This window comes from Schistosoma mansoni (assembly GCF_000237925.1).
Source record: "Schistosoma mansoni, WGS project CABG00000000 data, chromosome W unplaced supercontig 0185, strain Puerto Rico, whole genome shotgun sequence".
NCBI classification, from domain to species: domain Eukaryota; kingdom Metazoa; phylum Platyhelminthes; class Trematoda; order Strigeidida; family Schistosomatidae; genus Schistosoma; species Schistosoma mansoni.
The window spans coordinates 269,978-286,934 of record NW_017386022.1 but is presented as its reverse complement, the minus strand read 5'-3'; the positions used below and the strand labels follow the sequence as shown (position 1 = coordinate 286,934).

The 16,957-nt window shown below is 31.6% G+C and overlaps 2 protein-coding genes and 1 non-coding gene across 3 annotated transcripts; all 3 read left to right on the top strand.

Moving 5' to 3' along the window:
- The first annotated feature begins 1,014 nt into the window (after window positions 1–1,014).
- Smp_075370 (hypothetical protein) lies at window positions 1,015–2,524 on the top strand. Its single transcript, XM_018790967.1, has one exon. The coding sequence runs from the start codon at window positions 1,172–1,174 to the stop codon at window positions 2,279–2,281; it is 1,110 nt and encodes a 369-aa protein (XP_018645818.1). The 5' UTR covers window positions 1,015–1,171; the 3' UTR covers window positions 2,282–2,524.
- Window positions 2,525–4,836: 2,312 nt separating this feature from the next.
- On the top strand, window positions 4,837–4,903 carry Smp_tRNA_00685_Gln_TTG.1.1. The gene has a single exon. It is a non-coding gene (tRNA).
- Window positions 4,904–10,800: 5,897 nt separating this feature from the next.
- Smp_075380 (hypothetical protein) lies at window positions 10,801–11,868 on the top strand (the record flags this gene model as incomplete). The annotated part of the gene is made up of 1 exon (XM_018790966.1): window positions 10,801–11,868. One exon carries the CDS (start codon window positions 10,801–10,803, stop codon window positions 11,866–11,868), a length of 1,068 nt encoding a protein of 355 aa, XP_018645817.1.
- Between the last annotated feature and the right edge of the window lie 5,089 nt (window positions 11,869–16,957).

Here is a 16,957-nt window from a genome sequence, read left to right as displayed (position 1 = left end):
GAAATAAAGTGATCCTGATTAAATTATCTATCAGATTTGCACCAGAACTTCTTCATTAATTCGTTTATAATTCAATTAATTGTTCTTGAAAACGACCGTATATTTACAATACTGACTGTATAAAATAATAATGAGGATGTACGTGTTTGAAAAATCAGACTTAATGAAGTTTTGAGACATTAGTTTCTAGGAATGAGGTCTATTATGGAGATTTACAGTCATAAATTGACGTCAGTCTGAGTAGCTTAGAAAATTAGGGAACACTTGATAAATACTTCGTCTTAGTATCACAAACTGATTCAATTCGTAAATGTTTAGCGTCAGATTTTAGCTTAGTAGCTTTATGGTAAGGCATTTGACACTATAACTCGAATTCGAAGGTGTGATGAAGAGTCTTATACTAGGATAAAACAGTTATCCAGTGCTCGTAGGTTTTTCAATGAAATCTCTAACAACTCCAAATCTTATCATATTTGATCGCCAGATAATGAAATGTCTTTCTTTAAATGACAAAGATTTTTTTAAATTCTTTGAAAAACCCACTCAATAACCTCTATCGAAGTTAATCTAAACAACGTATACATTGAAATTACAACTGGACTATTTGTGATTGAACTCAAATTCTTTTTGTTTTCTTTATACTCTATTATGTTTGAATTTTCAGCTATACATTTAACATAATTGTACACTCTAAAATATATATTCTACTTATTTGAGGTATGCGAATATGTATATTATGAGATGTAGTTACGGTAACCACTTATCATACTTATTTAAAACATGAAATATAACAGTACTAGAACTATAGATGTGGGTGTAAAATTCAATCGATAACAAATATTATAGTAATGAAGCAAGAAATACTATATGTCACATGCTCATCTACTTACATACACATACAAAACATCAAACATACATATGTATGTACCTTGCTTTTAAGAATTTAATTGAGTCTTACTAATGTTCGATTGTATCTGTATGTGTAAGTATTATTTTTATTGATAATCTTCATTTAGTAGTCACTTTTACTAAACTACCAAACTAGTACTTTTATCATCGTTTTATTTAACAAACTACTGGTGATTACTGGTGTATCAAAAAGAAATTGATCACTCAACAAATCTTCAAGAAGATTAACTCTTGTAACGTTGTATTGTAATAACAAAGACAAATGAAACGAGGCAAACGGTCAAGTAGTGTGGATTCTTCAAATGAAAAAGATATATTTTTTCAATGTCGTGGAAAAAAACTCGGTGTTACTGAAATAGCTGATAATGAATCATTTTCACGTTTTTTAGCTGATCAAATTATAAAAAAACATTTGGCTAAAGGTCATACAAATATTACTATTAGCTGTTTACAAGATAGATTGAAATTTAGTAAATCATCATCAATTATTCCTCATTCAACAAGAAAATATGCTGAATATAAAGATATAAAAAATTTCTTTGTTTTTACAAGTAAACCAGGTGTATTCGTGATATGTAAACATGATTCGGAAACAAATAAAAAAACATATGAAAGTTATTGTTGTGATGATCCATCTGATTTAGAAAAATTAACACGTTTAGTTAGTTCAGCTAAAAATAATTCAGATCATAGATTATATAAAAGTCAAAATACATCAAGATCAACTATTGATATGAATAATGAAATATCAGCTGCTGAATTATTTGAAAGTAGTACAAATTTAAATAATGAATCATTAAGTTATCAAAGTGGATTTTTACGTGATACTGGATCACCTGTAACTGAAGCGGTAGATCGTGCTGAAGTATTTCATAATACTTCACCATTTTCCCCATCACATACTTATAATAATATAACATCGGTTTCAGTTAGTGATATGCCAAATGAACATGAAGTAAATGGTTATGGTGAAAATGAATCAAATAATAATAGAAATCGAAAAAAAAATTCATATAGTTCACCAAAAGGAATGATTTCACCTCCAGCTAATGACAATTTTCATCCTTTAATCGGTTACCAGTCAAAAAATAAAATGAAACATAATCAATCTAACCATCAAGATAATAATGATGCAACACCAGTAAATTCAAGACGTCAAAGTTTAAAAAATTTATATAGATTAGATAATGAAAATATTTATGCTCATAAAGATGAATTAATTGCAATGTTTGATAATGATTTAACATTTCTTACTTCAACATGCGGTGATGTAGTTGAATCTGAATATGGTTCAAAGTACTTGTTTTGTCAATCAGGTATAGAAAAACTTCAAACTTATGAAGGACCTTTGTATGAATCACCAAATGAATAAAAGGGAAATATCTACATAGATATTATCAAACTATAAACATTCAATTTATGAAATTCTTTTGGTAAGTCAATGAAACATGATTACTGATTATGACACTGTTACTTTATTCTTTTTGAATCTTACATTCTGAACAAATCTAAATAAAATTTATCTTAAAATGTATTGCCTTTTAACTGGTATTCATAATAATCTCTTCCCATTTACTCATTCTTTTTTGTACCTTAAATTATTTTAGAGTAATACAAACATTTGATTATCATTTTGCTTGTGTGCTGACTAACTTAATAAATATCTTTTACATGGAAACAAAAGTCAATAATTGTTCACTCAGTTATTGATTATCAGAGTAACTTGGTTAATAGTTAATTTAGCAAAACCAATTGATAACTCATAACCCAAATTTATGTAGTTGGCCAACTATCGCTTATGTCTCATGACAACTAGTAGTACTGAATTTTCAACATCTTTTCGGATCACTAAATAATAATCACATTAAAAATGACCATTATGTAAGAGGCGCATCACTAAAATGAGCCTGAACGTATTATATATATATATATATAACCAAGTTTGAGTCGCCAAACTTAAGGTTATCTAAACATAATCCAGTTTAATTAGTGCCTGTATTAGAAAACTAACCTAGTACTCATCGTAATTAATCTATTTGGTAAAATGATCAATTTCGTTACAATAACTATCAATTAAGTATGTTATGTGATACTCATAATCGGTTCAGACTGGACTAAACTTTCGTTCTCCCCCTCCCACCACTTGTTTATTCAGCTAAGTAACAAAAGCAAATTAACCGTAATATCCCCACTGTGTTGCAATAAGAGACATAAGAAAAAATATTTTGATCAAAGAGCCTCTTTCTTTCCTGAAATGAAGAATGTGGTACAAAAATTCGATTTATATGATAATAACAATGATATTGGGAGCATTAAACAAAATAACAAACTGATGGAGAAAACAGCCAGTGAAAATCAAGGGTCAGTGTAGTAATCTGAAGTTATAAAGGCCTCCCTTATTCATCAGAACTGCAACGTGTTATCGAAAGAAAAAAACTAGATCACTTAAGTCTGTCCTAGAAGTTCGATGCAACGAAAATTAGCGTAAAAAGCAAATGGATCACTAAAAATAATTCCTTGATCAAAGCTTGGTCAAACGTTAACACGAGAAACCATATATTTGTATCAGGACGCAGAATTATTTTTCTCCAGTAGACGTCCAATAGTCATAACATTTAAATTTCGTAGATTGAATAAAATTGTGGACTTTGTACAGGACATATTGTTGCACAGAGCATAGTATGTAACTGATGAACGATAATTCCGTTTGAGAAAGGTTTTCATCCACAACTTGTACTTAGTTTCAAAAGTAAATAACAATCATATATATGCAACTATATTCAGCCGTGTACTCAGAATTGTCAAATTTAATTAGCACTGGTTACTAAAATTTGTCAACTGACGTTTTTACTACAGCAATCGTTAACTGTTAAACTATGATATGTGAGAAGGTGGTATTGCATCTGAAGATTCAAGTTTAATTTACTCATATCAGCCAGAAGTTAGTGACATGTTTATATAGAACTCTACTATTCTTAAGTAGTAGAAAATGAAAATAAGTTTGATAGTGGAAAAAGGCGAATATTGAGCTGATTAATCACAAGAATCGTTAGACAAACGCTGTAAATCTAGATAATTGTAAGGGTTTTGCTTTTTCTTAGAGTTGTGAGTGTTAATTCTGTCCATTTAAGATACAAAAGAACAGAATCAAAATTTTCCACGGAATAAGATGTGAAACGTTTACAAAATATTTCCTGATGCAGTACAAATTCGAAGTAACCAAAACTATACCACTATTAAGAATAGATTCATATGACAACCTGTTGTTGTGATTACTAAGCAACATAATTAGATTACTAAGATCAGTGTCAAAACGCAGACCTACTTCGTTAAATGTGTTTGTGTTGGTCGTTACTATCATTTAACATAAGAGGTTAAAAGGGCGTCTATGAATTAAAAAAGTGATGTAAGAATTCAATTTGAGCATTCGGTAGATAAATATTCTTCGTATTCTTAGAATTCATTTTCTGTACATGCTAACTTTAATCCATTTGTTATATTAATATAAAGCACATATGATTTATAACAAATTGTATGTCAACATGGCACCAATCTACGTATAAAGTTAATTAATAATGAACAAAGTAAGTGTATACAACATTATAAGCAAAGATGGATAGTGGCCAGCAGTGGAATACACGACGCGCGTTTTGTCCTATTTGGACTCGTCAGCTGGGTGTATCTGCATCTCAGAGTTGATGTTCTCTCTGAGACTCGAACCCAAATAGGACGAAACGCGCGTCGTGGATTTTACTGCTAGCCACTATCCATCTTTGCTTATAGTGATTGTGAATCAAGGCTATATCGAGGCAATACGCACAGTATGCACATATGTCAATAAGAAACATCAATGGAAAGATGCAAGTAAACAACACCAAGTGAATATAAACTTCACCCCATTGCACAAACAGGTGACTATCAGGACTCAGTAGCTGAGTGGATAACGCGATGGCGTTTGAAGCGATAGGTGCTGGGTTCGAGCCCCAGAATGAACATCAACTCCAAGATGCAGGTACGTCCAGCTGACGAGTCCTAAATAGGACGAAACGGACGTCGTGGATTCCACTACTAGCCACTATCGATCTTTGCTTACAATGTTTGTTCAAAGTGGTTCGTTTGACATTTGAAACTTTAAACTTATCAAATATTCAGTTAGTTTGCAGAAATCTCTGAACGAACAATTAAATACCGTATATTATGACCTTGCATTAAATCATTGAAATAAGTACAATTCTTGTTTTTACATCTCTCAAACAAGATCACTGATAAAAACTCACGATAAAATGTATGGTTTTCAAACTCCTCAAAGCTCATTACGATCAGTAATAACCATTTACTTATTTATTTAATTACATAATAATTGGTACAAAGGGCACCAGATATATATGCGCCACACAAATCTCATTTGATTTGTGTGAGGTCTGTGATATTGCCCGGGTGCCAAAACCGTAGCACGCGGTTTTCTTAGGGGATCACAACCGGAGCCTCTGACCTACAGATGTGATTCACAAGGCAGTGGAACATCGTAAGGAGATGCAGTCCTAAGGTAGCCGGTGACCAACGATTGGTTCATACGCCATTTGTTCCCTCAGGACACTGGAGCCCATGTGCACCGTGTCCACCAACCCGGTTCAAGAGCCGGGCATTCGCTTTTCGTCTTCTCAAGTTCGTAAACAACACCCCTTCCACGAGAAGGCAGTGAGTAGGACTTCCCTGGCAGAGGCTGTATACGCGTGGCCATGTGAGAGCATTTCGAGAGGGAGAGCGGAATCTATCCATTCTCGGCCGTACCAGGGCATTTGAGGGGTAATAACAATACTCTGTATCAAATCACACCTTGAGTACACAGACCTCATCTGTGGTGTTATTTAACTAACTTCCCAGTTCTTTCGGGACGTTAGTTTTCGGTCGAGGCTAACAAAGTGTTCGGAGACAGTCTCCATAATTTAAAATAATTTGCTCCGTCTGACTAGATTATCCAGAATCCAGATTAATAGAACGTATGTTTATTATTAACTACCATGTCGCTTGTTTAGATTGTCTTCTATATCAGTATGAAGAAAATGGTCAACAGTCGTGTGTTTGAGATCCGAATTACCATTAGCGAATTTATAATAGTTGAGCGCAGGAAATATTTTGAATTTTTCTCGATGCAATAGTACATTTTTCTGAAGTCATCCGTTGTCAATAGGCAATAATCAACGTTTGATATACTACGGTTGTTTTCTACATGTTTTTTGAGAATAGTAGTCAGCTATCTGAATTCGATTCGGATGAACGTGCAAATATGCTATGTACATAGATCTTCCACTTAACACTATCAATTACTTCGGCTAACCCCGTGTGTGACTGCGATAATAGTAAGCCAAATGCAGGTTGCGTTAGTAAGATTTATTTCAAAAATTCATTTATCCAGACAGATATTCAGAATAAGAAGCGAGAAAGCTAAGCAAAACAAGGCGACGCTGAGAAGGGGAGTGAGACAACTCGATTTGATAAAGAGTGACTCAGTATATATGGTCAGGCAAAAGTAAGACATGTAATAAATAGGCTGAGCAGTTAACACACATGAGCTGATATAAAAACAGTCAAGTTTAATAGGTGAATAAATAACAAGGTCAAAATGTGACTTGGAAAGAATGAATAATTCAGTCTGTCCGGAAGCTAGAATAACCCATGTGGGTTTGATATACGACTGTACACAATAGAATCATGGATAAACCGACTACTTGACTGTTTATACATATATGATACATTAGTACTACTATTAACCAGATGTAGTAAACACAAAATCAATGAAGACATTTTTATTAAGCTATCGAATACAAAACAACTAACAATATTTGAACTGATTTGTCTATTAGAATGTTTGAAACATTACCCAGATGCTACAAATGCATAAATACTTGCATATCAAGGTAAGAAACAATCAATCGGACCACTTTATGCTATTCAAATGCAGAATATCTGTCATCCTACTAGTCCTTCAATGTCATGTTTGCCAAAAAGAGGTCATTCAAATATGGATAGGCCAAAGCTTAAATAAGCCATATGGAAGTAAGATAAAAAGCCGACAACATGAAAAAGAAAACGAGCGTTAGACATGATAACAAGTGATTTCATCACCGAATTTTGATATTTGAAGAGAAATCAACCAAGTGATTCGAAATCAGTGGACTGGTTGTAAACTGATTTTTGTTGATGAGTTGTATATCAAAATGTCAAATACAATTGTGGTATTTGCTACTGGTGTCGACAGATATAAATAGTATGTGTCATCAATCGAAAGTGAAATGTCTGGCGATATAAGTTTAAGAAAATCGAAGAAAAGAGAAAGAGAACAGAGAATGATTGGTTTGGAAACGAAGGAACAACAAAGTCATAGAATTTACCAAGATATTCTGTAATGTTGAATTGAAATACTTTCGGTTGTCCCCTCCTGTCTTTTCGTTCACTACAGTTGAAATATTTATTTCATGAAATTTTTCTTAGGTCATATCATGATAGTGTACTAAGGTTTATTAAAATCCATGTATAGGTAAACGAATAAAGAATAAAATAAGATTTAACAATTCAATATAATATACACTGATTACGGTTCTAACGGAAAACTATGGTATGTGAATTATGTGATTAGATAATTCAACATATAAATGATCGCTTACTATGATGGGAAATTGAACATGTCTAAGCTAGATTTATCTGGTTTAATATACCATCGGAAACTAGAAAAGAATTATGAAATGACTTAACAAAGGAAAAGAAATATTTAGGAACATTTGGGACTGAAAAATTTAAGCCAAATAATAATATCTAATATCAAAATAGTTACAAAGGCACATAGAATTAAGGGTTTGATTAGGTTAAAAATGGGGAATGTAATATGTAAAGGACAGAAATAATGGGCTACCGTCAAGGTTTTCTGAACAAATGTATGTATACATTAATCCAGAGTATAGTGGTATCGACGATTAGTAAGAAACCTCTCCTCCTGAAAATAATGTTCAACAGAGATTTACCATGGGATAAACTAAACCAGTGGTGAAAAAATTTCCTGTTATTAACTTCTGTCCAACGTTTCCTACCTGACCTTTGGTGGTTCTTCAACTGCAAGACAATTTTACCTGGTTTGCCACATCCTCACTTATCTACAATGATAACCACTATTGTGAAGAAATTCGCATCGGACATACAAATGGACATCTGAGTTAACTGATTAGTGAGTGTTTTTCTTCATGTGTGAGAAAAGATGTGATGGAAACAATACAGAGGTCCGATCTATCATACTTGAACAATAGCAGGACTTAATCATTCAGAGTAATTTATTATATGCAATCTACCTTTCCTTATAGGGTTGGATTTCATGTTTCACATATGACAGAAACTGTGTAAATTCGAGCCAATCAACTGAGTCTTTGTATTCATAAGAAATTTGTAACACCCTTATCTCTTCTATGGTAAGACAAAACTTATCAAACGATTCCACTTATTATTAATTTCTATATTTTTCAATCGTATAATTCTCTTCTAGTATGGACATAAACATATACATACCATATACATGCAACTATAAATACGAGTGTATAGTTCAACGCAATGGTTTTCAGTGAATGCTACTGCTTTGTCTATATTTCCCGATCTAACCTGTTTCTTATTGTAGAAAATCGACTCACTCATTTATCACTCTTATCCCAACTAGTGCACCTGATATTACACGTCACATCAATTTGTACTTTTTATTTATTGTGTTTCTATTTAATCTGTTCTATTGTTAACATTGACTTATATACTACCTTGATTGGTTTAATATTTTTATATAGGTATATAATTATCAGAAGGGGTTTTTGTGGATATTGCAGTAATTTTAATAGTTGAGATCATGAGTCAATTTAAGTTAGACCACCATGGAAAACCTTGAAACATTGAACGGCCGTTTCGTCCTATTGTGAGACTTCTCAGCAGTGCGCATCCATGATCCTGCCTCGCGAGATTCGAACCCGTGACCTAGCGGTCTCGCGTGCGAACGCTTAGCCTCTAGATATTATTAAAAATTAAAGTAAACTGTGATGATCCAAATGAAAATAAAATTATTTGCTTGTATGATTTGTTCTACAAAATTTATAAGAATAGAAATTGAATAAATACTTAGATTATAGGTTTGTCTAATGTTTGCAGGTCAGTTTGTAGGTCGTTTAAAATCAAGTGATGAAAAAGAGTATATTGTACATATTTATCAGGTCAGATATTAAAAGGATTCGTAATTCATCAAGTATTATGAATTAGTTAAAGGATATATGTTATATCCTAGTGAAGATGAAAGTACGGGTAACTTGCGGGACCGATTAATGGACTATTATTCTATATATATCCTTATTATATAACTATTTAGTGATTAGATTTGATCTATATATATTCTTCTTATTATAAGCTGCATTTCACCTATGGATTATTATTATTATACGATTCGCTGTCCCTAAATTATATTCAGTTTATTGATTATTGTCTCCCACATTCACAGACACATTTCGATTTGAACTTGTACAAATATTATTTTCTATTTTATGATGTGAAGTGGTCTGTCTGTCTTGTATATAACTCGAGTATGCTTGAAATAAATGATTCGCATAGCTGAAGCTGTAATTGGTGTTTTGGACTCAATTGGAAGGGTTAGGCGGATAAAGAACCAATAAGGACACTAGGCTGCTCATACCGGTCAAACGTCATTGTTTTGGCACAGTGCTAAAATTGAATAAGTAGTATTTCGATAAGTGAATAAATCACGTGATAAAAGCCGGACATAAAATCATGACAATAAACAATTTGGGGGGACTGTAAGGCAAATTTTTTATTCATATTGGGACAAAAATTATAAAATATGTTATAAATATATTGGTAGGACTGAATAAGTAAGTCAATCTAACTAAAACCGATTTGGCGTCACGCCACTTCTTTACTTCAACCGTAAATTCAAATTATCACACGGACCATAATTTCAAGGTCTGCACCTTGCAGAGCTTGTCGAATTAACAGTCAGCAACTTCATGCAGTAATACTGAGACTTGTTTTTGTTGCCTCTATTCTTCTTCCGATCTAAACGCCATTACACACTGATTTAGATAGTTGCTGAGATTTTGTAACAGTCGACGAGGTCTTAAAGCTAACCAACAGAGTATATATATATATATATATATATATGAAATGCATCAAGAAACCATAACTTATAAGAGTGAAATAAACCCATCCAAAGATGACTTACATTTTAAGCTTTCAAACTCAAATATCTACCTAAGTGTTTATTTGTTGACCTACTTCTCTAAAACCAGTTTTATCAAGTGTTGACACAGCCGGCACTAGACAACCGTACAAATTTTATTTCCGGACCATTTTTCTAATATTTTAGCTGTCATTATTTTCATATTAAAATTAAAGTCACCTCCAATTGAAGATTCCTAGATGAATTCACCCTTTTTGTTCCAGACAATTTGTCTCTTATCTAAGTGACAAGTAAATAGAAAATAATTATTTTAAGTCAGTCCACAGACATTAACAACATAATTTACAGATATCAATCCAATGGTAATTTCAATTTTAATAGCAGATGAATTCGATGTTAGTAAATATTTGTTAAACTGTCTGCTGGTAAATATCAATGAAGCACATAAATGGATGCAAAAATGTTGTTACATAAGTTGTGTCCTCAACTAACCTTCTACATCTCATGTAAACAAAAATAATTTGAATCAATAAATCAGTTAAATGGAATTACAGTATGTTTTTGCATTACATGTCTTCTGACCCGCATTTGTATATATTTTAATGTACTTAAAACAAAAATATGTGTTCATATACATTGTTTTATGAAGAGATACTATAGAAATTTTAATTATACAAATGTCAGGACGTCGAACACAATCTGAATCACGTATTACATCTGACAAGAGTGTATCAGATTCCTGGGGCGATAGTTTAGATCGTGATATTTCATTTGAACATCGACATCCACCGATTAAAGATATTGGAAATCACGTATTCCTTGAATGTGATATCTATATTTTGAAACAAATCGAGTTAAAAAAAGATGAGGAGTTTACAAGAGACAGAATACAGGCACTATTGGATAAATATTATAGTTCTAAAAATACTCACTGCAAGCTATATATGTTTGACGATTCAATGAGATTTGAACGACTGAAATCTATGGGTCGACGTGCATTTCATTCAGAGTTACGTTATGAAGACATAAAGCGTTGTTCAACATTTCGTTCAAAACCACAAGCATTAGCATTATGTGTCGCAAATCATTGCGATGATAAACGTACTTATGAATTCTTTCGTTGTAAATCACCAAATGATATTAATCGAATATGCAATCTGATAGATAAAGCTACACAATCAGATTCATTTCGTTTATCTCAAAAACTGCCGATTATTTGTAATGATAACAATAAGCAAAACTTTTATTTAAATAACAAGAATCGAGCTATGTCCGTTGAATCAGTTCGTAATTCACTGTTAAGACCTAATTCACTGATTGGCGATTATAGTGAATATTCGAAGAAAACATGTGATGAAGCAGTTGGTTCATGGAGAGTTACGAAGTCAAGTGAATTTAAGCTTACTTCTCCAAAAGATATAAAATTAAATGGAAATGAAAACAAAAAGATAGAAAAATCAACTATGCAACGTGTAACTTCAATACCATTGCAAGTAAACTCAACACAAACTCCATTTAAAGAAGTTACCGATGAATCTGCAAATAATTTACCCAATATGAAAGAAATATATAATGGAACTAAATCACAAAAACCTAACAAATTACCAAGAATTAAAATTGACAAAAGTATGACATATCCATATAAAATTTGTGATGATAATATAACATATCTACAAGTTCATCCAGTCTTTGGACCACAAATAAATGAACGTGGTCCAGTTTATATGTATGCTGTACAATTATAAGTATCAATATGAAAACATCAATAAACAATGAAAATAATAATTCAGTTCAACAATGAAAACTAATTACATTACGTTTGTTTGTTCTTTTGCTATTCAATGTTAAGTTTACTTTCCTTATTAAAATATATTCATGTGTATTGTTATTCAATAAGTTGTTATAGGATATAGGATATCTGTTTACTCGATAATCAATACTACTTATAAAGGGTTTATATTTTAAAAGCTAATGTATGAACAGATCATTTGGTTTGTTATACAACCAATCGATGAAAGTTTATCAAAGTTAACAGTGTCAGCGATCAGCCACGTTAGTTTTAAACTCAAGGTGCTATATTACTCTTTGAAGCTCTATAGCAAATATCTGTTAAGTTCATGTTTCGAAATAGATTATATAATAAAAAACAGAGGTAACTGAAACTGAATTTACTGTAAAATCTATCTTATTTTAATATAATCAAGACACAAACTATTTATACATTAGTCAATTATTAACCATTATTAGACTTTCTTTATACTATAATAAGGTTTTGTGGGATATTAGAATGTGGTACCGATATTATTTTCTTACATGAACTAATTTTCCGTTCATCATCATGTGTTAGTTGCTGAATTTATTACTCTGGAGTCTGATCGCCACCCCAAACGAACGATAGATAAACTAAGCTGTATTTACTTCTATACTGAGTCGAAATACATATGCCTGTGTTTTAATTTTACAAACTTATAGGATTTCTGAAAACGACATCAGTCTTTAGTCATGAACATTCTATTTTGATTCATCATTATGTCTACCAAAATTTATAAATAACTTTAATCATAGGTCAAAATAAGTTATTTCCAGTATCTTTTATTAATATTTTAATAACACAACGTGGAAAGGAGCATTAAAAACAAATCATTAATAAATATGTATGCTTCATTTCTGTTGCCAATAACAGGTAAAAATAAGGTTGAAAGTTATGACAACCAGTTATTTTTAATGGAGTAGATTGATTAAGGAGCACAGGAACTTATTATTGATCTATAATTATATATAAATAATTGAACATTAAATTTATGTTGAACGATTATTCAAAATTTTTTGGTGTTTTTTTGTTCAAATACCTTAGTAACAAAATGTGTCACCATCAAAAATATAATAAAAGAAAATTAATCGAAATGTTTAAAATACCATCCATAACTTAATTGATTACTACACAGAATGAAGTCGGTGATTAATAAACATGATAATTAACACCTGAAATTTGTAAGTGAATTCTACTCCTGAGTATTGTTTGTTTGAATCTTCACATTGATGTTTAGGACTGCAACTGGTCAGTCTCTAATTGGCATATGTTCATACTGTGCGTATTGCCTCGATATAGCCTTAATTCACAATCATTGTAAGCAAAGATGGATAGTGACTAGCAGTGGAATCCAGGATGCGCGTTTCGTCCGTCTACTTATTTTTAATCTACTCGATATAATCAATCAATATCACATCAAAAGCGGGACATTCGAGTAGAGTAGAAAAGAAAAGTACTTGGTTAATGATTTTAAACGATGTAATAGTAAGATTTATTCTAGTTATGTAGTTTATACTAAATTTTTGTCAACTCGGTTTCCTATTGATAGACTTGAAGATAAACAAAGTAAATAGGTGAATCAGGTAAACAATAATGAAGAAAAGTTTTAGGTTCTCTGGAAGATAATGGAATCAAACTGAAGAATATATAGAAACTAAAGTTATTCCTTAAGCTCACTTCATCAATGACCTCAAGAATAACAGGATCATTTTTATCAAGAAGGTTTTCATCAATCAAATAAGTTTCATACTGATAGTGAAAATCAATTCATTTTATACTATCAAAACTTTTGTTTCCGCTTGTTGTTTGAAATTCTATTTAATATCAACTCCTGATTATACGTGAAGATTATGATGTAAGATCGAATGATTATCAAATTGTTAGGAGGTTTCCTTTTACTTACAGTAATGATACAGTCATCTCTGAATTAGCAAATATTAAATAGAGCTAAAAAAAAATTTAGCATTTTATGTTATAAAAGAAATCAGTAATTTAGTCCGAACTATGATCTATTCTCAATAAATTTTCTAAGATCGTAATACTTCTGCATAACTTGTTTTGCATTTGTTAGCCGGAAAACGTTTAAACTTGTGAATTCAGTAAACTGACAGAAATGAACAATTACTCATTACGGATAGCAAAGTATTTATAATCAAGTGAATTAATGATCACTTAAGATGTTTTAGTAGTTTACTGAATTACACTTAATACTTTATTTGTATCGATTATTTAAGTCTTCCTATTGATGATTACGACTGCAAATGATCAGTCTCTTATTTGGCATACATGAACCCTCCGCTGATTGCTTCAATATTTCCATTAATCCATAAGGATTAAAAGATAGAGATGGATAATGGTTAGTCATAGAATCAAGAATGCGCGTTTCATCCAATTCGGGACTTATTGTCTGCAAATAGCTACATCCAAGAATTGATGTTTAATCCACGACTCGAGCACCATATCATTCACTCCAAATGCCGTCACGTTATCCACTTAGCCACTGTTCGAGAGAATTTTTTGACAATTTAGATGATACATAAATTTTTCTCGTACTCTACTAACTAGTATACTATTCTTAATCTACAATATTTTATCACATACATCTATTATTGAATTAATTTCACTAGAATTTGTCTTCACATCTGTTAGCTAACTGAAATAAGTAGTAAAACAGTTTTTATTTCTGTTAAAATTTCAATTTTGGCATTCCATTGATAATAATAATAACAATAATTAAGATATCACTATAGTCTATTTAAAAGACTTGTGTTCGTTGTAGTCCTAGTTATGAAACATATATCTTAAAAAAAAACAACACACAAACTATTTCGTTGGTCATATGTAATAGCTTTTAAGTTCTGTTATATTTGTCAAATCTGTCATACTAGACAACGTTATCAGTGTTGCCTATTGATTGTTTTAATAACATTTGAAGAACTAATTAGAATAACGAGAGATATTTATAAACTGCAGTTGAATCGTCATTATCATGTTTGATGGTAGCTTATTTTTATTGATGATTTATATTCCACTTTTTGAGTGTTATTATCTACCAAGTTGAATTTCAGATAACCAGCTCCAGTTCAATGAGTAATATTTCAAGCCATTCAAGGTGTTGAATAAACTCTATACATATGTAGACTGGCTTTAGAAACCTTTGAACTAGATTAATTTTTAGCACAAACCAGTGGAAAGCTTTACTACCGGCCATCATTTAATCTATTATATATACAGTGATAATCTTAAATATTTATTCTTTTAACACTTTTATTAACTGTATGGAGGCAGGAGATGAGGTTTATAATTAAGGACTACTGCTACTTCTATTACTAAGAAATAAGCATGAAATTCAGGAAAATAACATTTGAACAGGAATTCAATAACATTATTGATAATTAAAAAAATTATTGGACATTGACTTGATCACCTATTCCATATTTGTTTATCCAACCACCAGCAATAGGCAAAATATTACCTAAATTACGTTAAATTCCTTAATAATATGTGCTATGTTGAAGCGATTACGAGTTCACTGAGTCTGCGGACGGAACAAAGACTTATAACCAAAGATCAATAAGCTAGCTATTTTGATGCGTCCCAGCTTCGCTAACTAGAGAGAGAAGTCGATGTCCAAATAGGGAATAAATATATTCCGCAAGCAGGCAGTAGCACAAGGGATTCAACTGGCATAAATAAACGTATACAGACAACATAAAACTGTTCTTGGGAAGCTTTATAAAATAGCATACTGAAAGACACAACGGACCAATAGCGTTTAAGATTCTCCCAACTGGGAAATACTACGTGAAGGTGAGAAGAGCGCTTTTGGTGCGAAAACAAAGAAATTCGAAATTTGAAAATAAAATTACAAAAATAAGGTATTTACCAAGTGAGCTTTGTAGATCTAACATCCCCTACAATGTGAAACATTGAAGATTTTACAGAAATTAGTATTTGGATGAGACTACCTTAAAATTCACTTCTGCTAATTCATCTGGGTGAGAAATGAAACTTGTGAAGACAATTAGATTTCAATGACTAAGATAGTTGTATGTGATGACAGTAGTTGATCTGAGCGTAGTTAAATAGGTCAAAGTGACCGTTATTGCTTTGTATTGAAGAGCACAAATATATTGCAGTTTTAAGTGTTAAACTAGAAAATTCAGCATTATGAAAAATGGTCGACGAATAATGTGTACGAACAGATAAAATAGCGTGGAATGAATACCAATCATGAAATTTAGATAGGGAATTATGAATTGAAACCAAATACTCTCTTTATTTCTGTACTTAATAAATACGATAGAAACTATTAATAAATATATCAAATCTCGAACAAGTACCGCTAGAATTAATGTTGGAATTTCAATGAAACCCAAATAAATCAAATTCGAAAAATGTGATCGGTAATAATTTATGTTGTACGTGACTAGTTAACATAGTACTAATAAACGTCCTTACAATAAACATCATACCACAACGTGTAAATTTTATTCTCGCATAAATATCAACCTGCTAGAATATCTGATCTACTTATTTACTCCTGCCATCTGAATATTTCAACAAGTTGTCTTTTGTGTTTGTTTTAACACCAGCTTTGTGCATAAATTTGGCAACTTACTAAGGCAAGTATATAAAATGTTTATAAGGTATCACATTACAAGGTACAATAAAGAAAATTGAGAGAGTGCGGTGGCTTGAAACATGCATTGAAGAAAATGAACGTTAATCAGATGTCCATTCTTGAACTGACAACTTTCAAACCCTTATCATCAGTTGTTAAGGTGGACTGTCTTTGATTACTACTAAGCCTAAATATCTATTGTATTTGCGGTGTAATGGCGACGACACATTCGTTATCACCATCCAATAGGACTGGCTGGTTAATACCGTTAATTTGATCGACAGAGTCTTCGACGACATGAAACTTATAAACCATCATTCTTGGGTATGTTGATTGCCAGAGTCAATGCAAGAAAACTGGAGACTCAGATATATCCGAATCCATCCAACCAAAGTAAAAA